Source organism: Gracilinanus agilis, chromosome 2 (assembly GCF_016433145.1).
Source record: "Gracilinanus agilis isolate LMUSP501 chromosome 2, AgileGrace, whole genome shotgun sequence".
In the NCBI taxonomy this organism is placed as follows: domain Eukaryota; kingdom Metazoa; phylum Chordata; class Mammalia; order Didelphimorphia; family Didelphidae; genus Gracilinanus; species Gracilinanus agilis.
The window spans coordinates 223,496,995-223,524,146 of NC_058131.1; the positions used below are offsets into that span (position 1 = coordinate 223,496,995).

At 34.7% G+C, this 27,152-nt stretch overlaps 1 protein-coding gene across 2 annotated transcripts in view; it reads left to right on the forward strand.

Annotated features, from left to right (window-relative positions):
* The window catches only part of FAM98A (family with sequence similarity 98 member A), a 33,183-nt gene extending 7,404 nt beyond the window's left edge, over positions 1 to 25,779 (forward strand). Inside the window, exons 3-9 of one of the 2 annotated variants that reach the window (XM_044660970.1) lie at positions 459 to 593; positions 11,103 to 11,287; positions 12,226 to 12,306; positions 13,022 to 13,138; positions 21,570 to 21,737; positions 23,896 to 24,061; positions 24,152 to 25,779. In XM_044660970.1, the coding sequence (XP_044516905.1) occupies positions 459 to 593; positions 11,103 to 11,287; positions 12,226 to 12,306; positions 13,022 to 13,138; positions 21,570 to 21,737; positions 23,896 to 24,061; positions 24,152 to 24,639 (1,340 nt within the window). In that variant the 3' untranslated portion in view covers positions 24,640 to 25,779. Of the gene's footprint in view, positions 1 to 458; positions 594 to 11,102; positions 11,288 to 12,225; positions 12,307 to 13,021; positions 13,139 to 21,569; positions 21,738 to 23,895 lie in introns of both variants that reach the window. The other variant, XM_044660969.1, reaches the window with a different exon arrangement.
* The last annotated feature ends 1,373 nt before the right edge of the window (positions 25,780 to 27,152 follow it).

Genomic DNA, 27,152 nt, shown 5'->3' on the forward strand with positions numbered 1-27,152 from the left:
TGTAATTGAGTGCTGAATTTCATAAAATACATAATAAGTAATATTAGCACTCAGAAGATAGGAGAATAATGAGAGTTGGAGTGGGGAACAAATGCTTCATTGAGCTAGATCTTGAGGAATTTAGGTAGGCAGAAATGAGGAGAAAGGTGATTTCCATGAAAGAAGGACAACATGAAAGAAAGCATGGTGACTAGTGTGATAGCAAAAGATGTTTCCAAGTGGGAAAAAATAAGATTATCTAGTCATAGAGGAAGAATGGATTGTGAGATAGAAAATAGGGAGCTATTAAACATTTTTGAGCCAGAGAGAGTAACATGATCAAGTGAATTAAATACTGCATAGATTGTGGCATAAGTGTGGGAAGTTGGAGTCAAGGAGCCCAATTAGAATAAATTTATATGATTTTCATTTTAGAAATAAAATCATCATTAAAAGTTTTGTTTTATCATTTCTTAAAGGCCCAAATGAAGCTGATGAATTCCAGCTTGAGGTGAGTGGGCTACTTGGGGAAATGAACTGTCCATATATTTCACTGACATCTGGGGATGTGACAAAGCGCCTTCTCAACCAGAAGAATTGCCTCCTGTTGCTCAGTAAGTTCAATGCTACCTTTATGTAGCACTTCACATATTCTATGACTGATACTTCGTTTTGCATAGGGAAAAAACTTTTCTTTTTAAGGAAAAATATTCTTAAACTTTAAAATATGAGAGAAGATTTTAATACTGATGTATAGGTAACATTGTTTCTTAGGTGACTGATAGTTTTTCTCAGTTCAACACATAGTATTTTTTAACTATTAAGCTCCATTCAATGTAATTATTGTTAACAAGGGTGGTTTTCATTCACTCACTCAATATTTAATAAACATCTACTCTGTATATTGTTGTTAGGTACTAATGGCATTTGAAAGCATACAAAGAAAAAATAACTCCCCTTGAGCCTTGTAGGGGGTGATAATAGATATTCAAAAATAAACTTAATATAACTTGCATGGAAAAAATGTTTATGTTATATTGCTCTGCACACAATAGATAATAAATTTTGACCATTTATGAGAGCACATAAAGAAAAGGTGTAAGAGGGAGGATAATAAAAATTTACATTATATAGAACTTTAAAGATGAAAAGAGGCACCTCCCACACAGTAACTTTGTGAGGTATTAACATAATTCTTTGTACCTCCATTTTATAGAGTAAGCTAAGACTCAGAAACGTTAAGCTATTTCTTCTTGATTATACAGCTGATAAATGTCCAAGGTGCCATTTGAATTGAAATTTCCTTGACTTAAACTTTCATGAGCAGGCTGACACTTGAGCTTTGGCATTGAAGAATAGGTTAGTTATCAATAGATAAAGATGAAAAAAAAATGTGTGATATTTGAGAACTGTTTTTTATCCCTAAAAACACATAAAAGGGTCATGCTTAGGGGATCTCAGCTTGCCTGAAGCATAGCATATATGAAATAAAACTAGAAAGGTAGGTTAGATGCAGCTGGGTGGGCCAGTGAATAGAGAACAAGCCTGGAGATGGGAGGTCCTGGGTTCAGATTTAGCTTCAGACACTTCATAGCTGTATGACCTGGGCAAGTCACTTTATCCTCATTGTCTAACTGTTACTGCTCTTCTGCTTTGGAACCAATAATTAGTGTCATTTCAAAGACAGGAAGTAAGGTTTTTTGTTGGTTTTTTTTAAAAATAATTTTTCAAAAGGTAGGTTGAAGTCTCATCATAACTCCTTTTTGTATAGCACTTTCAGGTTTGCCAAATGATTTACCTAATTTTTCTCATTTAATCCTCATAGTAATCCTGGACAGTAGATGATCTTATAATGCCTACTTTATAAAATAAAACTGAGACTCGGAGAGATTATGGGATTTCCCCTTAGTCACAGTTAATAATTTTCTGAGTGGAGATTCAAACCCAGGTTTTCCTGTCCCTTAGTTTTGTAAAAGTGAAATCCAAATTTCACTTTTACGGTTTTAGAACTATACTACACAGCCAGACTAAGAAGTTTAGACTTTATTCAGTAAGCGGTAGGGAGTCATTGAAAAGTTCTTAGAGGTGGGGATTCTGCCATTTTTTAAAAAGAAAGATGGTTAGTAAACAGCTAAGAAAGGAAGTAGTAATCACTAATGTGGCTTCAGTAAGAACAGAACATGCTAGATTAACCTTAATTCCTTTCATGATAAGGTTACTCAAACTGGTATATTGGAGAAACGCTATAGAAATAGTTTGCATTGCATTTGATAAAAATCTCTCAGACTGTTCTTGGGTGGAAAAAAGTGTAGAAATCTAGGCTAGGCTGTAGTAAAGTTAGATGATTTTAGAACTGATCAAATAGCCAGACTTAGAGATTAATCATTAATGATTCCATGTCTACTTGGAAGAACATCTACATTACTGTGGAACCTCAGTATACTTTGTGCTTAGCAAATTCAGTTCTTAGGTTTCTTCAGGCTTGTATTTTTATTGGATTTTATGTATTTTTTGGATTTTATGGCCTTATTTGGATAGAGGCAGGTATTTTTGTCATTTTTAGATCATAGAGGAATTGTAAATACTCTAGTTCAACTTCATTTTACCAATTAGGAGTAAGGAAACAGATCCCTAGAGGTAAAGTTACTTGCATATGGTCACACAACTAGTAAGTGACAGGCCTTGTTTTATCTCTAGTTCTCTGACTCCAAAATTACTCCTTCCACTGTATGCCTTTCACAAAGACAAAAGGAAGATAAAAAACTGGAAAGGATAATTAGCACATTAGATGACAAAGGCCAAATCCAAAAAGATCTTGACAAACTAGAAGCTTGTACTAAATCTTAGTAGTGGAAATTTAAAAGGAGTTAATGTAAAATTGGCTTTTTAGGTACAGCATGAAGGCAATATGACTCGATAGGGGTTATTCTGAAAAAAATTCTCTGGATTTGTTGGGCTTAAGTTCAGTATAAGTCAACAAAATAGTAAGCCAAAAAAAAAAAACTAATGGTTTCCTTAGCTACATTAAAAGAGGGATACTCCCAGAAATAAGAAGGTGATAATCAATCCCTCTGTATTCTACTCTGGTCAAACTACAGACCTAAAATATTGTGTAAAATTCTGTGTACTATAGTTTGGGAAGGATATTGATAAGCTAGAGGATATCCAGTAGAAAGCAACCAGAATGGTGAATAGCCTTAAATCTTTGCTTTGTGAACTAGGGATGTTTAGCCTCAGGGAAGACTTGGGGAATAGAGATAGGAGTTGGGTGTGGGAGGAAGATAATATCTTATCTTCCAAGTTATTAAAGAAAGTGTTATGTGAAAGAGGAATTGACTTGTTCTGTTGGCCTAAAGGCTCAGAAATTGGGGCAATGAATGGGAACAAGTCAGAATTATAAGGGAAGAAAATTGGGATTAATATAAATCATTTCAATCAGCAAGCCTTTGTTAAACCTAGTATGAGATAAATAGGTAAGAATGAAACAATGTCTTCATTAAGCTTAACTTCAAAAACATTAAGAAGTGAAAACTGCATTTACAATTAGAAGAGTTTTGAAATATCTTGGGAAATAGTGGATTCCTTTCACTGAAGATCTTCAAGCAAAAAACTAGATGACTGTTTCTTAGATGGGAATTCTGTTCTGAGTATAGTTTGGAATAAATGGTCAGATCTCTCCCAGTTCTGAAGTGAATGACTTCTGTGTATAGAACTAAGCATTAGGAATAATTACTCTCATTCTTATGTAAGATGAATTGGAGGTAGAACAGGTAAGGCCACTTGTAGAAAGTGAATAATGTCTGGATCCAGGATAGAAGCCAAGAGAGAAAAGAAAATAAATAATGTATCAAATATTACCAAGAAGTCAAAGAGAATGAAGATTGAGAAAAGGTTATTGGATTTGAAATTTAGGAAATTATTGGTGATCTTTGAGGAATCCAATTTCAGTAGTTTAGTGGGGATAGAAACCATATTATAAAGTTTAGAGGAGAGAGGGGGAGTTAAAGAGGCACAGCCCAAGACCACTTATTCAAAAGATGTTTGCTAAAAAGAAATAGTGAAAGTGGCAATAAGGATTAGTATAGTGCTTCGCAGTGGTTCCCAAACTTTTTTGGCCTACCACCCCCTTTCCAGAAAAAATATTACTTAGCCCCCTGGAAATTAAATTTTTTTTAAATTTTAATAGCAATCAATAGGAAAGATAAATGCCTCTGTAGCCATCACCGCCTCCCTGGATCGCTGCAGCACCCACCAGGGGGCAGTAGCACCCACTTTGGGAATCACTTTTCTAGAGGATACTATTTTTTCTTAAGAGGATGCTAAGTCCTAAGAATATGGAGTCATTGGAAAGGTCAGTATTGAAGATATATGAGAAAATGGAATTCTTGATGTGATTAAGAATCCCAATGTAGAAGAATTAGTGTCATCCAGAAGAACCACCTACCTAAAACAACAGGAGCAAAGAAAGATAATAGGTAAACTCATGCTGCTGCTAAATTTTCCTTTTGCATAGCTTTTATCATTTCCCAATTTTTGCAGATCCCTCCAGTAGTTTCTATACTTCTAGCTTCTTATTCTGTTTTTCTTTATATAGTTTATACTTCTATCAGTCTGAAAAATTCTCCATCTCTGGTATGTTTTTCATTTTCCAACCTCTTTGTTTTTGTTCAACATGTTTTTGTGTGTGTGTAAAATGCTCTCTTCTCTGCCTGTTGAATTCCTACAATTCTTTTATAGGCTAGCTCAAATTTTGTCTTCAGGACGCTTTCCATGATTGTATATATCCTTTCTTTCCACCACTACCCCCCCTTCAGTAATTATTTTTATTTCTTTGAACTTCTTATAGCACTTCGCTACACATGTTATATATGTATGAATTTTATACTTTAGTTGCTTGCCATGTGTTTTATCCCCTCTATATTATAAGCTTCCTGAGGGCAAGAGACTGTCTTACCTAAATTTCATTTCTCCTTCAGGATCTAGCAGAATGTTCTGTACAAAATAGAAACTTAATGTTTAAATTAACTTGAATTGAAGATACATAAGTTTTGAGTGAGGAGAAGGAGAATGAATAGAAGGAACTCACATTGAATGGCCTTGATCTCAGCAAAATAGGAAGGGAAATTATTTGCCGAAAGTATGGGGGATTAGCATCAATTTGATACTTGACATTTCAAAGTGGCCATGAAACAGCAAAGACCTTTAGATTATGTAGTGAAAAATTAATTGTCAATTTGTCATCATATCCCTATATTTTAAACAGAATAGAATTATATGCCATAACAGTCATATTTAGTTCAATTGAGTCTTAAATAATATATGGTAAATTAGTGTATTTCATCAAACTTATGCTATCATAATGATAAAAAGTCTTGTTTTTATGCTATGACAGAGTATAAAGATTTATTATTGCAACTAGTATTTGAATTATCCATGTACCTACCAAAGTACTTAACAATGATTTGTGTTTTATGAAAGGCTCTTTCTTTGATAATTTTTAAAAAACTCTTACCTTCTGCCTTAGAACCAATACTATGTATTAGGCATATGGGGGTTAAGTGACTTGCCCAGGGTCACACAGCTAGGAAGTGTCTGAGGCCAGATTTGAACCTAGGATCTCCTATCTCTAGACCTGGCTCCCAATCCACTGTGCTACCCACCTGCCCCCTTTCTTTGATAATTTTTGAGCATGCATTTCTACCATTCTTGCTTTTGTACCTTTGGGAAACAGTGAGCAAATTTTTATAACAACACATGGCTATTTTAGAAAATATCATTTTGACAAACACTCTTCATTTAATAAACACTTACTAAACATCTGCTATATGCCAGGTACTAAATTTACTACTATGGAGTACTACAGAGATACATAAAGCATAGTCCCGACTCTCAAGGAGTCTATAGAATAACAGGACTACTAATATTACAACTCTCATCTTGATAGATGTAATCCAAAATTAAAGCTTTTTATTCTTACAATCGCAGGGTTAGAAGAGACTTAACATTTATTTAGTCCTACCTTTATGAACATAGGATTCATAGATTCAGAGCTAGAAGGAACCTCTAGAGACCATTTCAAACTTTCATTGAACAAATGAGGAAACAAACACCTAGCAAGCTTTAAGTGCTTTGACCAAGGTCACATAACTAATAAAGTCATAAAGCTGAGATGTGAAACTAAATACTCTGATTCCAATCCAGCACACAACCTACTATCCCCCCCCCCCCCCCACCACCACAAGAATCCTTTCTATAACATTGTTTTAGTGATCATCCAGCATTGCTTGAAGGCGTCCAGTGCATGAGAAACCACAAATGACCTCTTGAGGTAGCCTGTTCTATTGCTGGGAGTTTTTTATTGAATCAAGCCTATATTTACTCTTTATAGCTTCCACTTGTTATTTCTACTTCTGCCTTCTGGAGCCAAAAAGAACATATATATAATGCTTCTTTCACAGTCCTTGACTTTTGGTAGAATGCGTTTACATCACCCCTAATATTTTGTTCAGATCCCAAATTCCTAGTTTCTCTGAATGGTCTCTAGTTAAGCAATATGTGATGCCCTGAAACAAAGATACCCTAGATGTGTTCTGGCCAGGGCAAAGTACACTTGAGGACAGTCACCTGGAAAATATGACTCTTAATGCAACCCAAGATTGTGTTGACTCTTTTGACTACCAGCTTACACTGGTAGACATGGAAGTAGTTCTCTAACACATAACCAATAAAGAATGCCAAAGAAGAACAAGAATAAAGTATTTCATCATCACTGTATGATAGGAAAATGAACTGGTCACATGGCAAGAATAGATGTATAGATGGCTGGATGGATGGATGGACAGATATACACAGATATCTATATATCTACATATAGTTATACATATAGCTAGATAATAAGCATTCACTATGTGCCGTTCATTGTGCTAAGTACTGAGTATACTCAAACAAGTCAACAAGATAGTCTCTGACCTCAATAAGCTTCCATTATGGAGGACAATAATGAGAGGTAGAATATAGTATGATTTTGTTATCATGGTAAGGAAATAACTGAGGAAGTGATATGAATATGTTGGTCCCATCGGGATGGGGTCAAAATGTATTTATCAGGGTGTAGCTAGGTGGCTCAGAGGATCGAGCCAGGCCTAGAGATGGGAGGTCCTAGATTCCATCAACTATCATCTCCATACAGATGATTCTCAAGTCTTCCTAGAACATATCTAACCCCCCCCATTTCTCTTATAAGCTTTAGCTTATTAACTTCTAAATCCCTGCTATGCGTTCTTTTAAGAATCTCAAATTCAGAATGTTTAACATAGAACTCAATATCTTTATCATTAAACACATACCCAGTTAATTGCCAAAGTTACAGTCTGATTATTTCATTTCCTTAACATCTCTCACATCTTGCACTTTTTTTTTTTACTCATAACATAATCACTCTCATTCAGGTTTCATCAGTTCTTGCCCAGACTATTGGCAGTAGTCTTAAAATTAATTTACTTACAGCCAGCTTTCTCCTATCATATCCAACTTCACACAATTACCATATCTGGCACCATGTTTGTAACTACTTTACTCCCCATCTCAAAAACCTTTAGTGACTGTCCATTGCCTTTAAAACAAAATATAAAGTCCTCTGTTTGGCATTTAAAGCCCTTCAGCCTGACCCTGACCAGGCTTTCTAGATTGAATAAACATACTTCCTGTTTCCTGTAAATTATATTCCATCCATTCCCTGTGCCTTTGAATGGGTTGTTTTTTAATCCTAGAATGCTCTTTGTACCTACCTTCCCTTTTTAAATTTTCTAGTGCCCTTCAAGTGCCCTTAAGTAATAGTCTCTTCAAAATGATATTCCTGATATTTCCTGATATTTCCCATTTTTTAGTACTTACCTGCCAATTATCATATAGTTTGATATATTTGATACTCTGGGTATTTTCTTATCTGTGGACATATATGGAGCCTCTGACATAATCCTGGCACAGTATGTTGATTGAGTCATCCTTGTTTTCTCTGCAATCTTTTCCTTCATATGCAGCATATAAGAAACTTGTGTTAGATTATAAGATGGCTTCACTATTAATTAATGAAGTAAAGTTTCATATAAAAGAATCTTGATATCTTTTCCATTTTTATCTGTTTATTGTGTTTCTTCCAGTGTCATCCTTAAATGTTCTTGGAATCATCTGTTTTAATTGGGTACCTGGCCAAGCCTTTTGTATATTTGTTTTTCCTCTTCTTGCTGTATTATAGTCCTCTGCCATGCTTAGGATCATAGCTACTATAGAACTAGAAAAGGACTTTAGAGGCCATCTAATAAAACAACAGTTAGCCATAGAAGTTTTGCCCATCACCCACACAGGAAATGGTAAGCGAGTATTTGAACTTCAAATCTGGTAATCTTTTCTCCATGAAGTTATACAAATACATTTATGTTTGGAACAGACTTTTAGCTACTATCTTTTTATATCAGACAAGGTGATCAAGTATTTACTGGGCAGGCAATTTATAAGCCCTTTTAGTCTCACCACTGGCTACTGTTTTACTTTAAATAAACTTCCTTATAGAATGAAATTGGTCTTTGTCACTATTCATTTCTCCTTTCAGCATCCAGTGTTTGTTTTAATAGGTTAAGTTGGAATTCTTTTAACATTATGTCCCAGAATTTTGCTAGGAATCACTCAAATTCATTCTTTCCTTTTCTTTCTTTGAAATTCAGGACCGTTGTCATTTTCTAGTCTATAATACCATTTATTATTGAACATCTTTCAAAAGCCATTGATAATAACTACACAATCATAATCTGCTATTAGCACCTTGGGATGTAGTTTAGCTGGGTCTGGTGTCTGGAATTCATCAAAGACAGCTAGCTATCTACTTGTTATCTTCCAACTTAACATGGATATAGATTTCCTATTAACTATTTTGATTCTGTTATGTGTAGCCTTAAATTCTTATATGATTAAATCATAATTTTATCTTGATTAACCAAAATTAAATTCCTAATGTCATTAATTGATTCTAGGATCTCTAAAATTTCAACAACATAAGCCAGCAACCAATACCTGTAAACAAGAACCATATAACATTTACTACCTCATAAATTAAAATCTTGGGTAACAAAAATGCAAGAAGTAGTTGTTGTGGATAGCTAAGTGTTCTAGACAGTTGAAAGTTTGTTCATTTTATACCAAAACTTTTGTGTAGGGGTAGGATTGGAGGGATAGAAGGGTAAAGACGATATTTTAATCATTTTCTATAGAAATTTTGAAATTGCATTATAAGTTTTGCTGAAAAGAATATGTTTTTCCCTAGTTTTAGGATATCCTCATGTTGTTATATAAACATCTATTATTGTACTGTGTTATAAAATTTTATGAACTCCACTAAGGTATAAACTAAATATTTTTTTATTTCTAATGCCAAGCACAGTACACTGAAAATAGTGGGGTTTTTTACTAGATGCATATTGAACTGAACACTCTCTAATCCATTCAGGTGTTTAGGATTTTTTGCCTGTACCTAAATGGTCCTGGATTACCTTGCACTTTGAGTTTCTGTGTCTACTTTTTAAAAATAAATCAATACGTTTTGCCTTCATACCACCTTCATTTTCTAATATATCTTCTTCCCCTACCTACTGAGTCATCCCTTGTAACAAAGAATGGACCCAAAAGAACCAAATCAGAAATACTAACCCATACATCAACTTGGTCTGGCAATATATGTAATGCCCCACATCCATAATTCTCTATTTCTATAAAGAAAGGAGAGAGGTACATTTTTTCATCTTTTCTAGGGCCACATTTGGCCGTCTTTATTTTGTACCTTTTTGTGTTTTTCTTACTATTCCCTTGGTGGTCTCTTTTGGGTTTACACATTTGACCTCTTTTGCAAATAAGAAAACAAGTCAATTTCATACAAGATTTCCATATAAAAATCTTTTTATAATTTTGTCATTTAGGAGCTAATAGGCTGTTAGTAAACCCAAGAGCCTATCCTTTGAGAGGAAAGTAGAGGAAAGTTGCAGTGTGAACTTTGCAATACAGTTTTTTAGCTGCTCAGGTACCTTCTTTACTTATTCCCTGGTTTTAGTTATGTCCTGCATAATTAAACTTAATTACTGCTTGATGAAAATATCCATAAACTAGTATTATGAACATGCATTTCAGTAACACAATATCAGAATCTATTAATGTAAATTCCATAGATAACTTAAGATCTCGTATAATAGCTCACGACATTCTTTAAAGATTACTACTTGATTTGACCAATGAAAATTTAACAATTAAGTGCAGTTCTAAATAGTATGCATAGTATTTCTCAAATTAGATGTGTCAAATACTTTAAAATTAAGTGGGATTTTAATAAGCAGATTGCTTTTTATAAATAAATGAGGTTAGTTGATTTTACCTTCATTCACCTAACTGATGTCTGAGTCTGAATTTAAATTCCAATCTTCTTTGCAAGTCTAACACTGTATCCACTATAATCCCTCCATGCTTAAGAGTTGTCTACACTTAGTTCTTCATGATAAGAATAAGGACTCAAGAAAATTTCACCTAATTTTTTAAAAAAACTTAGCCTAAAGTCCTGCCGATTAAAAGTTCATCAAGTTGCATTCTTTTAAAATGTTGTCCCCCTTTTTCAAGAATAAAAGGGGAAGGACTCTATCAATCATGAGTATAAATTATTTTAAACAAATTTCCGTTTTCTAACACATAGTTGAATTCAACATACTGAAAGGAAAATTTGAATTTGTGAGAAGTCTAAGATAATGTTAGGTTATGAAATCTAGGGGACATAGGAAATAATAATCAAAGGGAGATAGAGAGCTTCAAAAACACTTTGCTTTTTTCAACACTCTGGTTAAGATTATATTTCATAGCAAGAAATGGTGGGAGGTTATGGTTCTTACGCAAGGTTTTGATTGCTGACTTGTGTATTAAGAGACTTGATTCAAATTTTAAAAGTTAAAACATCTAAAATTAAAACCAAAAAAAATTTTTTACTAGGGATCCCTAAGTCTTCAGTCTTCTCATAAGAACTATAGATTTGTGACCAAAGTTTAACCATATTGACATGACTATCTCATTGCAAAATCTGGTTTTGTTTTTTTCAGCATACCTCATCTCAGAACTAGAAGCTGCCAGAATGCTTTGTGTAAATTCTCCCCCCAAAAAAGCACAAGAAGGAGGTGGTAGTGAGGTTTTTCAAGAGTTGAAGGGCATTTGTATTGCTCTAGGAATGTCCAAACCTCCAGCCAATATAACCATGTTCCAGTTCTTCAGTGGCATAGAAAAAAAAGTAAGACTTTTTTTTTTTTTTTTTTTTTTTTTTTTTTACCAAAATTCAGTGTGTTAAAGGAAGCCTGGTTGGTTGTCTGAAATGAATCAATGAATTTTTCTAAGAGACTGAATTTTTTTTATCTCTAGTGAATTTCAGATTAAAATATTTAAAAATAAGCTTTTGTGTGTGTGTGTGTGTGGCTCTTATAACTGATGAATATCGGAGTTTGGTATTCTTTTTCCAAATCAAAACTTTTCACCAATTCCTTTTTGCAGTTTTTGTTGTTTAATAGTCATCATTATTTTTAAATAGTAAGAATTAGTCTTTAAAAGATTTTTTTCCCCTGCATACTCTCATTTTTAAATCCATGAAGAAAAAACATACAAGAAATTTTTTTTTGTTTTCTTCACTACTAGATATTTCTTCCTCTCAGTTAGAAATGATTAGGATATTAATATTTAAATTTCTCAATTCAATTGCTGTTGTGTGCTTTATTTATAAATAAGGCTTCTTAAATAACTGCCTGATATAGAAGCAAGAATATATTTATTTCACAGAAAATTAATAGTAATTTATGGAGCAGAAGAAAACAGATTGGTGTCACACATTTTTTTCCTCCATGCTTTTCTTAATGTGCTATTGTAGTCTGCAAATTAAGTATAAATACAACTACAATAAAATAATGCAAGAATAGTTCCCCTTACAAAAACAAATCCTAATTTATCCATGTTACAAGTTATACCTATTCTCTGATCACTGTATAGGGAAATAAACAGTGGAACAAGAGCCATTCCTATAGGGCCTCTATAAAGTTTAAAAAGCTTTCATTGAGCTTTAGTTTAATCATGATCACTCTTCTGTTAATTATAATCTTATGTAAGTATGTGTGAAGAATTTTTTGAAGGTAGGAAGGATCTTCTTTAATTAATTTGATTTATTTTTTTTTTTAATTTCAGTTAAAGGAAACATTAGCAAAAGTTCCTCCTAATCATGTGGGAAAGCCTTTGTTGAAGAAAACAATGGGACCAGCTCACTGGGTATGTAAGGGTTCATTGACATTCAGGCTTTTTGAACTTTTCTAAGTTATCTCCTTTAATGAGTTAATATATTTAAATCTAGTCTAAAGATTCTTATTTTTGTAAAAGTAATGATTTTTCCCCATAGTTTTCATTTTAGTATTAAAAATATATGCCTAAGAATAGGTAAACTAGAAATTAAAATTTTTGCAAAATTTAATTCACCTAGGCCTCTTAATATTAGGAATTTAAATCTGAAGTCATAATTTGAAACTATTTCAACATGGTCAATTCTGAATAAGCAATTTTAAATCAAAATAGAGATTATTATAAGTTAATGGTTTTTAATTAAGCTAGAGTGCTTATAAATTAATAAGAAACAGCAAAATCTACTTTGTTGCCATAATTGTGAAATTTAATATTCTCATTTTTCAATATCTGATCATCATCATGAGAAGGTAGTATGATATAGTAAAAAGAGTAATGTTCTTGAAGTCAGTTCAGTAACTACTAACTGTGTGACTATGGACAAGTTGCTTAGTGATGTTTATTATTAACCAGCTTATAAGATTTAAGGAGGATAGCCTTTTTTTTCTAGAAGTTGCTAAATGTAAGCTATTATCTTGTACTCTGAAATTCAGTAAAAGTAATGTAATTTGTTAGGATTCTAATTATTTCAGTTGATCTATTTGTTACAAGGAGAAAAAACAATTAACATTGACTTTTTTTTTTCCAGGAGAAAATAGAAGCAGTTAACCAAGCCATAACCAATGAATATGAAGTTCGAAGGAAACTTTTAGTGAAACGTCTGGATGTCACCGTACAGTCATTTGGCTGGTCAGACAGAGCTAAGGTACATATGGCAACTTAAAGAGCAAAATATTATGACCTCTAAGTACAATAGCCAATTTCTGTACATTATTATTATTTCTCTTCAAAACAGGTATTTCCAATTCAGTAGTGGAAATACTCTGGGGGAAAAAAATTAAAGCCAGGAGAAGTTTTTTGAAATTATTTCTTAACTAAATTTAAAGTTTTTAATTTTATTTAGTAATTGCTATATCTAAAATGTTAGTAGTGTACTTTTATTTGCAAAAAAGAGAATCTGTTGTAATTAGGAGTTTTCTTTCTCCAAACTTTAAATGAAGACTACATCATTGATTCATATATACATGAATTGTTCCAACTGTATATTTTTAACTCTTTCCACTATATTAGTTTCAGCTGTGAACTGACCAGTGGACTAAGAAATAGGATTTAGAATTATTTTCACATTATCTTACCTTTAGGTAATACTAAAATATTTAAAGTCTTCATATAACTATTTGACTATTCAACTGTTATTTCTAGATATTTATAGAATCATAGAAATTTAGAGTTTGAAGAGGTCTTAGAGATCATCTGGTCTAGTCCCTGTGTCTTACAGATAAAGAAACCAAAACCCAGAAAAGTTAAATAACTTGTCTAATGTCAAGAAGCTAGTTAAGGGCTTCATGTTTCATCTCTTTAGCTTTTTATTTTTGACTTTACTTTTGGTTATTAACAGTCTTTCCTACAATGGAAGTCTATTCTATTACATTTGACAGATATTTATTGAGTACATTATCTAAGCCAGTGAACCTTTTTGAGACAGAGTGCCAAACTCCACCCCATCCCCAGACCAAGTGCCAGTGTCCACCCCCCCAAGACAACATGCTGTGCCCTGCCCCACCATGCTTGGCGTGCCTTGGTCCCCCTCTTTCCCCCCCCCAATTACCTCACACAGGAGAGGGAGAAAGCATTCCCAATGGACTACTGGGCATAGGGGCAGATGAAGTAAAAAAAAAGATGTTGTCAGACATGGTGGAGAAGGGGGAAGGGAGCAGCTTTGCCCAAGTCCCTCTTCCTTTCTAGTAACCAACTCGCAGTAGGGGGTGGTAGGGGAAGACTTGGGGGGGGGGGTGGCCAAGTGCCCACAGAGCACCCTTTGCATGCCATCTTTGGTACCTGTTACATAGGTTCACCATCACTGATCTAGGCCTATCATTATGCTATACCGGGGTCGGCAACCTTTTTGGCCATGAGAGCCATAAACGCCACATTTTTTAAAATGTAATTTCGTGAGAGCCGTACAGTGCTCACAGTGCACACTCCTGTAACAGCGCCTGAAAAAAAATTGACTTTATGGCTCCTGCAGAAAGAGCCATATCTGGCCCTCAAGAGTGCCAGATATGGCTCGAGAGCCATAAGTTGCCGACCCCTGTGCTATACTAAAGGAACTTTCAAAGAAGCATAAGATCATAACCTAAGAGTTTAATTTCATTTATTAAGGTAATAGCAGGCATGTTAAAATCTTATGTACTTTAGCAAAAACAGCATGAGCCTCCATAAGTAATGTAATATCACATTTACTAAGATCAGACTTATGACAACCCTTAATTTTTCAGAACTAAGCTTCTACTGTTAGTGAAAGCCTTTATTCTAATTATTCCCTTGTCTCTTACTCAGAGGATTTAGTAGACTCCTAGTGCTTTGCAAACCATAAAGCATTATGTAAATTTCAGTTATTAATTTTATCATCATATGTAAATCTTTTATCAAGATTAGTTTATCTCTTTTCTCAGCTCATAGAAGATTAGAAAAAGCAAACTAGAACTAGGTTAGGTGCTTTTATTGAAGACTCAAATGATAATAATGGCCTTAAGAGAAAGGAAACTGAAAACATTAAACAGACCAAAAAAGATACAGTCTTACATTAAAATAGTGAAGGCCAATGACTCCAAGTCATGAAAAAAGATTAAATTATACTAATACTGATTTTTAAAAGACAAAGACAAAGATATAATGAATTTTTGAAATAACTTTACAAAAAAGAATTGAAAATACAAAAATTCACTTCTAGGAGGAATAGATTTTTGTTACCTGAAAAGTATCAGGTATGAAATCTTTCTGCAGTAATGATAGGTATGAAGTTTTATATAAATAATCAATAGCACATAATTAAATAATTTGAAGAAATTTGTTCTTAAATTGAGTAGTCTGGGCATGGACTAAATCTTAAACTTATTTCATATTTTTGCTAGACTCTCACAACTGGTGACAAATAATACTTTCTGTTTGACTTTTTCACTATATGCCACCATTGTTTTAAAAACTTAACCCCACAATATATGTCATGTCATTAGTGTATATACAACCTCTTTGTACCATAAGAAGTGGTCTTTATGAGTTTCTGTGAGCGAAATAATTCATTTCTTTGCCCATGTTTTGGTTTTGAGCTTGTCTAAATTAAACTAGAACTGGTCCTTGCATCCAAATATGCATGTAGGGTGTATATACCTAGGCTTTTGAGGTTGATTTACATATTTTAGAGCTTATATCACTGTATAAGATTGAAGGGCCTTCTTCCTACCACAAAAGCTATCAATTTAGAGCTTGAGACTACAAAAACCTAAAATGAAAGAAAGAGTAAAAATAACTTTTTTGTGTCCCATACCAGATCATGGATACTTAATTTATTACAAGCCTTATGCTTAAGAATTCAGGACAAAATGAATGGTTTCAAACACAACTTTGCATTTTTACATATATTATTCTATGCACAGGATATGTTTCAATGCTTTGAAATATCTTCTGAGAAATTTGTCAGAGGAGGAGTTTTTTTAAAAATATAATGTAGGGGGCAACTAGGTGACTCAGTGGATTGAGAGCCAGGCCTAGAGAAAAATGTTGGCCTCAGACACTTCCTTTCTGTGTGATCCTGGCTAACCCTAAACCCCATTGCCTAGCCCTTACTCCTCTTCTGCCTTGGAACCAGTACAGAGTATTGATTCTAAGATGAAAGGTAAGGGTTTTATTTAAATAATGTAAATTAAATTTTTTTTTAAACCCTTACCTTCCATCTTGGAGTCAATACTGTGTATTGGCTCCAAGACAGAAGAGTGGTAAGGGTAGGCAATGGGGGTCAAGTGACTTGCCCAGGGTCACACAGCTGAGAAGTGTCTGAGGTCAGATTTGAATCCAGGACCTCCCGTCTCTAGGCCTGGCTCTCAATCCACTGAGCTACCCAGCTGCCCCCTGTAAATTAAATTTTTAAGTGCTCATATGCATATATAATTTTTCATAGTATACACAGATTAAGAAATAAGGAATGGTGAAATTTAATCTTAGAATGAAGAAAGCTTTTGCTGGGTTAAATTAAGTTTAAACCAGTTTTCTACAGGAAGTCTTTCCCAACCTCTTGTAATTCTAGTGCCTTTCCTCTGTTAATTCCTATTTATCCTGTATATAGTTCATTTGGCTATTAGATTTTTGTTTCCCCCATTAGATTGTGAGCTCCTTGAGGGCAAGGATTGCCTCTCTCTTTTAATCCCTGGAGTTTACCACAGTGCTTTGCAGTTAGTAAATATTTATTGATTGATTGGTAATGAAGAAATTGGTGGAGTAGTAAGAACCCTAATTTTTTGTGATGGAATCTCAAATTAATGCTGAAAAATGAAGGCGGTTTACCTGTTTGGGATTATTCTTTTCCCTTGTATAAAACACTTAACATTCCTAATTTGTTATTTCATACAAATCAATGTAGTTACATACTTACTTAGATTGTAGTATGATTTGTTGTTAAAAGTGAAAATGAATAGATCTAGGGCTGAAGATGAAGCATTAGAAGCACTTCAATGATTTGCTTAAGTTTGATGTATTAATTTGGTTAAAGAAGATTTGCATACATTTTAAATTTAGACTGTAGAAGATTCTTATTGGTAAAATGGACACTTCACTATTATTGTTTATTATATTATATTAAGAAACTATAAAAAAGGTTTGGTGGAATTGATTAGAATATATATATATATAATTATTTATGCATTAAGTACCGTATAGATGTGAGTTATTATTTACTGTAGTGAAGGTTGTATGGGCCCCTCTAAAATTGATGATAAAGAAATAAAAAAACAAAATTGTTTGGAATTGTGTCTGTATCTTCATAGTGTGTGCATGTGTATATGATCATGGTTTAATGGGAGCAGTTAAGTAAGAAAATAGCTTAGCAAACACTGCTTCTGACAATCCCAGTATAGTACTGCCAGCAGAGGGCAGGAAACATAAGTAATTGTAATAAAATGGCCAATGCTTTGGGAAAACAGGCCAGTAGATTGGTCTGCCAGTTCATTTTGACTTTTGTATCTCCTTGTATAAATATTTACAGTCTGGCTTCACGTGTTTGTTTTGCATTTGCTCTCCTCCCAAGTTTTACCTACCATTTCAACCTTAATTGAAAATTGCTTCTACTGTAAAGGGCATGTCTTATTGCTGTTTCTTAGTAGCCCTCTCTTAACATATTAGCCAGCACCAGTGTTGTTCATGAACACATTCATTGCTTAAAACTGCAGTGGCAGATCTGCTTTCCAAACTTCAAACCCCAAGAATAAAGCTTCAGAAACAGGGACCTTGTTGTTTATTATCTCATTTCTCTGAAAAACTAAGGACCTGGCAAGGTGTTTAAAAGACTCTGAATGCTGTAAACTCCTAACTTAGACATATTGTAGAAGTGACTCTAGCTTTGGGGAGCACCTGGAATTCCCCATATTTTGTCATGTCAGCTAGGAATTTTTCAGATTCTTTTCCAATACAATTCCTTTTTGAACCTCCCATCTCTAACAGAGATTTCCCACAGAGATGACCAAGGTTTTACTTTTTGATGACCTGTTTAACAGATCAGGCTGGCCTCTGAACAACTTGAAGAAGAGGTTTCTTTTTAAGAGCTCAGGGAGACATTTGATTCTCCCCTTTCTTTGCAAATAACTGAAAATTTTAAACAGTGGATTTGCATCTCTGTCATAAACCGTGGGTCCTGATATCAGGAACCATGATAAAAAAGATGTAAGCCCCTTCTATACCCTGTAGAGGATCAGTTTTAGGAGTTCTTGCCTGACTATCTGGAATATGTGTTATTTATCAATGTGAGTACATCTAATTATATATTAAGAGATGGTGGTGGTATGGCAATCTCTCCCACACTCTTAGCCCAACCCTTTATAACTAAAAATTGCCCAATGTTTACTTTCTAGATCCATTGAGATATGTATGATTCGTAGGCATTGTCATTTGAGCATCCTGCAGTTTTCCAAAGGTTAACAAATCAGCTTTTCAAGAACAAATAGATGAGAATTGATTAGTAATTTGTCTCTATGCTATCTGCTTTTATTTCTGGAAATCCTTCCTACCATGTCAGATAAGTACAGTTATCTTCTACTACCTACAGTATACCAGGTCCAACTCTTCACCAATTTAGAGAAATGCTAATTTAGAAGATAGAATTTTTGCAGCACAGAGTAGGTCATAAGCATACTTCCTTCCCTTGCTTCCAACCCCCCCCCCCCCCCAATAAAGCTTTCCAGAGAACATTAGATTTAGTGGGCAATTTTAGTGTTCCAAAAAGTTGATTCACCTTAGCCCAGATCTTCTGATATCCATATACACAGTAACAGAAGTGCATCGTGGAGACATGTATCCATTGCCATACTACCAGCATGGCTCAGACCTGTGCATTCCTTGCTGTTTTCTAGTGTAGATAAATGAATTAATGAATGAATAAATTTGTTAAATGCTATAATTATTAAATATGTTAGGTCTTGAGTATACGAAAAAGAAAAATGAGATAATCATTGCTCCTAAAGAGATTATGGACTAATGGGGGAATATAATTTATATAGGGAAATGGTGGCTAGGGAAGGAAGTTTTGATCTGGGTAGTCATGGATTATGAATAGAGCTATAAGATAGTAAATTGTCTTACCCTTTCCAGTGGCAATGATAAATTTATTTAATTACTGTTTCCAGAGCCAGAAATAGAAAAGTGGGAGGGGAAGAGAGAAGGGAAGCAGGGTATATACATGGTAACAAGGTAAAGAGATATAAAGATCCCATTGTGGGTAGGCCCTGGTGACTTGTGGATGACTGATTGGGCTATGAAGCATGGTTTGAGGCTACCTGTATATAAGGAATTAAGTGAGCTCTTTGGGTTTTTTAAACTCTTACCTTCCATCTTAGAATCAATACTGTGTATTGGTTCCAAGGCAGAAGAGCAATAAGGGCTAGGCAATAGGGGTTAAGTGACTTGCCCAGGGTCACACAGCTAGGAAATGTCAGAGGCTAGATTTGAACATAGGACCTCCCATCTCTGGGCCTGGCTTTCAATCCACTGAGCCACCCAACTGCTCCCATTTAGGTGAGTTTTAACAGAATAAATCTATCTCAGGCCACTTGTTTTAAGGTTGTACTTGGGCAAAATTACTAAAATTCCTGCCATTTCCCTTTTGACTTGCAGGTTGTATTATTAGATTTTGTCATATCTACCCTATTCCCAGGGCAATGATGTTATGTTGCTGTTCCTCCTACTTAACTGACTGCCTTCCTATTTCTAAAAGGAAATTTTCTGGTTCCACAGATCTCTATCTATGTAGAGATCTCTCAAGTTGAGATCTTCACATTAAATCTCATTTCTGGACTATTTTTTTCATTGCCCTTTAACTATTCACATTTCTGTGGGATATCACTCCTAATCATAAAACCAAATATTGCCCAAATGCTACATTTTTCTCTAATGTTTTTACCTACTACCATAGAGGTAAATAAGCTGCTCTTGAAAGGCATATAAAGTCATGCATACTGTGGTTTCTTTCTGATTTCATTTTGTGTGTGGTAGTACCTTTAGACTTGCTAACTACCTAGGAGAGTTTAGGTTACCCAAGTTACATGCTCTAAGCAACCAAAGCCTCTTGTAAGTAAGGCCAATATTACACTTAAGGTCCCAAGGAGTCCTAGGTGATCAGGCTTTTTTCACACTAATTCTGTTCATACCATCATCAACCATGTTTGGAAATTGAAAAAAGGGAAGAAGGCCACTTCCCTAGCACTGAAGTAATTTGTCTAGTTGTCTCTTACCTGGGGAGAACCTTCTTTATATCTACCTTGTGTTCCACTGTTTTTTCCTATATGAGTTCATGCCAATATTGAATTATATCCTTTAAACTCTACAACTACCCTTATCTGGGTGGGTGGGCAGGCAGGTAGAACATGTAATTCAGATAATGTGTAAGTCATAGAGTGGATGGCATTACCTCTGGTACCTAGTAGACTGAGGTAAAGTCCCAAAAAGAAATCAAGCCAGAAGCATACAATGACCTGGAATTGACAGAGGCTTTCCACTACCCCTTGTTACCATTCCACTAATCCTTGACATCCAGAGAACCATTATAGGGACAGAAATGGTATCAAAATAATCCAGGGGCAAAGGGCAGTTGATGGCTCAGTGGATTGAGAGCCAGGCTCAGAGATGGGAGGTCCTGGGTTCAAATCTTGCCTCAGGCACTTCCTAGCTTTGTGACCCTGGGCAAGTCACTTGAAAGTGTTGATTCTAAGATGGAAGGTAAGGGTTTTTTCTAATAAATAAATAAATAAATAAATGAAGTTAATCCAGGGGAGGTGATTGAATAAAGAGGAAGCACAGTAGACATTATTAGTATATCAGTATCCAGTCAGAAATGTAAGGAGTGGAAATAGACCAAAATTTAAGGGAATTAGAGTGAATTAGGCATTTAACACTGTGGTACTCCTTACATTTTGGTTTCCTAAAATCTTATGACAAGCAATGTGGTATAGTAGGCTATGGGACATGGAGCCAGACCTGAGTAGAAATCCTACATTAAACCTTAATTGGCTGTGTAACCACTTGACTTCATTTCTTCATCTGTAAAATGGTAATAATCATTGTATTTACCTCATAGGGTGGTATGAAAAAATGCATATAAAGTTCTTTGCAAGCTTTAAAGCACTATAAGAATATCAATTATTGTTAGTCACCCCCAAACCCATATCTCCAACCTAGAGCTTGTCTTCTTACCCATCTTATGGATGGGAATTTCATGTTTAGTGTTCTGACAACTCAGTCTGATTTTTTAGTTTACGTTTGTTCTCCTGATTCAGACTCTACCTTCTCATTCCTGGGAAGGGATTATCTGTCTTTTTCCTAGTATAACTTTGGGAAAGTCATTTAACCTTTATTCATTCTGCTTTTTCTCATTTATGAAATGAGGCATTTAGATTAGATAGATAACCTCTAAGAATCAATCTAGGTCAGACCTTTAAGTTTTATGCTGTACCTTTACTAACCCGCCAACCTTGCCTTTAAGAAGTTGCTTCATAGTTTAATATTCTTGTGCTTTTTGGAGATGTGTAACTTTTTTTAATCATGAGATTCTTCAGTATGTGTTATTTTGAAAGCAAGTTTTTCTTTTCATTCAACAGAGTCAAACAGAAAAATTAGCAAAGGTCTACCAACCAAAACGCACCCTCTTATCTGCAAAAAGTACTATTTCTGTTGCTCATCTTTTGGCTGCTCGACAGGATCTTTCAAAGATTTTAAGGACAAGCAGTGGATCTATTAGAGAAAAAACTGCCTGTGCCATCAATAAGGTAAGGTGTTTGTGTCTGTAATACATTTGACTTTTGCTTCAAAATAAATTGCAAAAGTGAAGCACCTTTCTCATTAGTGAATCTCTAACTTAAAATATGTTGTACAAATTGTATACACCAAGTGATTCCTGTTTTTAATTGACAACTTGTAAAATGTAGAAATAAATAGCTTTTTGTATTTTGAAAATATTTGACAATTTTATTTCCTTTTCTGCCCTTTCTTTTGTAAAAATTACAACATACTGTCAAAAGATTTGATTGATCTAATTCCACTCATAAATAAGATCTTACTTATGAATCATTTAATATTAACTTCTTTCCTAAATAATCTTAAACTTCTTTACATTTGTGAATTCATCTATATGGGTCCCAGTGGTTCAGATCACACGTCTTCTCATAGTCTCATCCTGTGTGATTTTTGTCATTGTCCTTCTGAAGTCCTTAATGAAGAATTTGTGAATGCAATGGAGGCTTTCCTCTGTTATTTTAACATGATATGGATAATGCAGCACTTTGGTTGTTTATATATTATCCCTTATACTCTATATGACTGGTTTGTCTCTTTTCCATTTATATATTTTCTGAGTAATATCTTCTTTGCCACAGCTTATAAATAATAATTAGTAATATACTGCATGTGGTAGAGAGTAGTAGATTAGAAAGAACAATGGATTTGAAATAAGAGAACATAAGTTGTAATCATAGGTCTGCCACTTAATAACCTGTATGAAGCTTAGGCAAATCACTTAACCTCTTGGGCCTTAGTTTCCTTACCTATAAAATGTGATAGGAAGTATACTAGATGCTCTCTAAAATATCTTCTAGCTCTAAACATGTTACTTTTTTGTCTAGTTTTTCCTCCCATACATCTTTCCACCTTTCCCTGAGTCACTTACAATTTTGATGTTCTAGAAATTACAGTGGCCCATGATTTTTAGCCACATAAAATCGCTGGGAGAACACCGATTTTTAAAAGATGGCCTTTTGTTTCAAGGACTATCTTGGATTGTTAAAAGTGCTACACAATTTCCTAGTTGCAGTCTACCCCCGCTCTCTTCCTTCCATTTAATTGTAACCCTCACCTCATTCGTTTTCCATGTATATTATTTTTTTAAGATACATGCACTGATATACTAACTCAATAAATAGTCTGTCCAATTGCATCTTAAGTAAAATAAATTTTGAAGTTTACAAAGAGCTCTCTTCAAAATATCTCTGTGAGGTAATTAATAACCCTTGTTATCTCCACATTATAAATGGAGATACTAAGGCACAAAGAAGTTAAAGTGACTTGTCCAGGATCATATAACTGTCAGAAACAGAAATCCTTCTGATTCTAAGACCAGTGCTCTTCAGCTATACTCCTCCATCTGCAATAAATATTCTTTATCCACTTAGTTTCTCGAAGAAGAATTGTCTATCCAAACAATTATTTTACATAATGAGAAAGTTTACAAAGAATCTTATCAGAAAAAAAAATTACTAACATTTATGTTCTAGAAAAATTTTGACTTACAGTCTCCTCCAAGAAAAACCGAAGGGAATTTTTATTCATCAGAAGTACCTCAAAAAGTGTTTGTGGGCTACCGTTCTTCATCCTATAACAACCCCAAAAAACTAGTTTCCCATTGTGATAATTTAATCAAATTATTCCCCCTGCCTCACCCTCTTTACTCTCCATGGATTCTGATACTGTTTTTTGAGAACTTAATTGTTCCTTTGGTTCATGAAATTTGAGGGTCATCATGGTGTAGTGAATATAGCACTTGGTTTGGTGTTAGGAAAACCTGAGTTCATACCTCACATTATATACTTATTAACTGTTTGTCTTTGGCTTAGTCACTTAACCCTTCTCAACTTAAGCTTCCTCATCTATAAAATTGTTATAATTATAGCACCTACTTCATAGGGTTATTGCAGAGATCAAAGAAAATATATAAATAATGTACAAATGTGTATATATAGTACTTTTTGTGTATATATATTTTTCCAGCCTTAAAGCCCTATATGTGTAAGTTGTCATTGTGATCAATTTCATTATCAGAAATTTAGGATATAGTAAAGGTAACCACAAAAGTATAACTTGATCACCTTTCTTAAAAGCCATCTCTTGTTTGTGAAATAAAATGGTTTATAATAGTTTTGTGTTTTTTTTAAGGTGTTGATGGGCCGTGTACCTGACAGAGGTGGTAGACCCAATGAAATCGAACCTCCACCTCCAGAGATGCCACCATGGCAGAAAAGACAGGATGGACCTCAGCATCAAACAGGAGGCAGGGGAGGAGGAAGAGGCAGTTATGAACAATCATATGGAGGGAGAGGAGGTCATGAACATTCATATGGAGGACGAGGAGGTCACGAACAGTCATATGGAGGACGAGGAGGTCACGAACAGTCATATGGAGGACGAGGAGGTCATGAACAAGGAGGAGGAAGAGGTGGACGTGGTAGTTATGACCATGGAGGTCGAGGGGGTGGAAGAGGAAATAAACACCAAGGAGGATGGACAGATGGAGGGAGTGGAGGAGGAGGTGGCTATCAAGATGGCGGTTATCGAGATTCAGGTTTCCAAACAGGTGGCTACCATGGTGGCAGTGGCGGCTACCAAGGAGGTGGTTATGGTGGCTTCCAATCATCTTCATATACAGGAAGTGGATACCAGGGTGGTGGCTACCAACAGGACAATAGATACCAAGATGGCGGTGGGCATCACGGTGAACGAGGTGGTCGAGGAGGGAGGGGTGGCCGAGGAGGCAGAGGTCGTGGAGGTCAAGGTGGAGGTTGGGGAGCAAGAGGGGGCCAGAATTATAATCAGGGGGGTCAATTTGAGCAACATTTCCAACATGGAGGTTATCAATATAATCATTCTGGATTCGGACAAGGAAGACAGTATTCTAGTTGAGGCTACTAAAGATTACATTTCAGCAGAGCTCAAGTAATAGAAACTTCATTTTAGAGGCCTGGTAAATATCTAGTTGAACTAATATGAGACCATATATGGCCAGAAATTCCTGCTTTAAACAAGAAATTATAAGTTGATATGCTATTCTGTTTTTTTAATGGGTTTAGTTGGGTCTTTATTTGAGATATACATACTTCCCACCAAATTTACCAAAAAAACATACAAATAGCTACTTATGTTTAATGATTAGACTAATACCGCAGTCAGAACATGCATAACATTTTGAAACAATTACTTGGAAGGTACCAGCAGTGTCTTCAATATACAATTCTGAGAATAAGCATTCTCCTAGATTCTTTTTAGATTTTCACTAGGAAACCCTCTTTCTTTATATTAATAATTTCTTTTTATATATTTTGCTTATATATTCTGGTACATATTTTCCAAGTACAGTTCTGCTTTTAATAATTGGCCTTTTCTATTCAGAGTGAGATTAATCCATATTTGCTTCACTATCAAAGTGATAGATGTTTCTATTATATGAGCTCTTCTGCATATAGCACATTCAGTAGCCTTATCTTCTGTTCATTAAAAACTACAGTTTGCTCAACTCTAAAGACCTTGAACATGGCCAAAATCTGCAAAGAGCATTAAATCAAGCTAAGTTGTGAACTTCTAGTATGTAGGCATATAGTTAAGTATAGCAATGCAAACTGACCTGCATCCATCCAAAACAATTTTTTCCTACAACCTTATTTTTACTTGAAGTTAACTAGAAGGATCAGCAAACTGAAATTTGTCTTATGCACGAGTTAATACCACTGGCTCAGCAAATGCAAGATAGTTTGTTTTGGGCAGGTGCCTTTTTGTTTTGTTTTTGGGTTGTTTTTTTTTTTTTTAAATTGAAGAAATGCACTACCAAGTAGGAAGATGGATGTTGCCTAGTGGAGGAGGCCCTTTAATATTGCTGCAGAAAACAAAAGCCTGGCTGAGTTGATGTTTTACATTATTCTTTACTGAAATCCACATGATGCTTCTTGCTGGGTTTTTGTGTACATAAACATTGTCAAGCTGTGAAAGAAAATGGCTGAAGGTGTGCTTTGTATGAAAGGTGAGCAATAAAGTATCCGTGAGTTCTGTTTTGTTTGAGTTTTATTTCAATGATTAGTTATAGTTAATGGATTATTTTGAAACAGTTACTAGAAAAATTAGAGATCCTGGGATCTTGTATACAAGACTATGTTAATTTTCTCTCCCTGTTTCATTACTTATAGTAGCTGAAATGTATAGATCTCTCAGGCTTACAAAGCAGTATGTATCAATGTAAGATTACTGGAGTCTCACAACAACCCTGGGAAGGAGCTCCTATAGATGTTCTTTTTCCCATTTTACAGATAAGAAAACCAAGGTTCAGAAAAATTAAGTAGCTTAGGGCAGCTTGATGGCTCAGTGGATTGAGAGCCAGGCCCAGAGATAGGAGGTCCTGGGTTCAAATTTGGCCTCAAAAATTGCCTAGCTCAGCGACCCTGGGCAAGTCACTTAACCCCCATTGCCTAACCCTTACCACTCTTCTGCCTTGGAACCAATACACAGTATTTTTTCTAAGATGGAAGGTAAGGGTTTTAAAAAAAATTAAGTAACTTGCCCAGGTTCAGACAGCTAGTAAGTGGAAGGGATTAGGGAGGTTTGTAATCAGTAGTTCTAGTCCACTCTATCCACTCTTGCAAGCTGCCTTCATTATAAATTATTTAAAGAGGTACATTTAAAGATATTTAATTAATTGAACTTCAAATGAGGGTAAATGAAACTTTAATTTTAGCTTTTAATATTAATGTAATTCTATTTGATCAACTCAACCATGTTCACCATCTTTGTTTAAAAATACCAATACAGAGGGTGGTTCAGTGGATAGAGCCAAGCCTAGAGAGAAGAGGTCCTGGGTTCAAATTTGGCCTCAGATACTTCCTGGCTGTGTGTTACCTTGGGCAAGTCACTTGACCCCCATTGCCTAACCCTTGTCACTCTTCTGCCTTAGAATCATTATATAGTGTTGATTCAAAGACAGAAGGTAAGGGTTCTTTTAAAAATAATACCAATACAAATTCTAACCTTTTTTATGTTTAGTACCCAGTAAGATGTAAGCAAAAGCATGCATCACCTAGTGTCCAACCTTTCCGTGATGACCTCTTCCATTGTAGCTAGGCTGGTCAATGCACAATTGACATCTAATTCGTTTTCAAGTTTCTATCTAATACCTTTTCTGCATAATAGGATTTTCTGAAGTAGAATAATCCAGACTACTTTGTGGCCACTGGGGGTAGCTATTGATACATATGTCAAGCAAGTGCAATTAAGCATTTTTGTGTTTTCTAAGACATGACATTTTTCCTAAATGGTCACAAATTGAAAAACAAATATATGACTTATGAAAAGATGGCATGTACTTATTCCCTATATTGTACTTTCTAAATTTTGGTCTTTTAGTAGTTTTTTTTAATAGTTATTTGATAGTT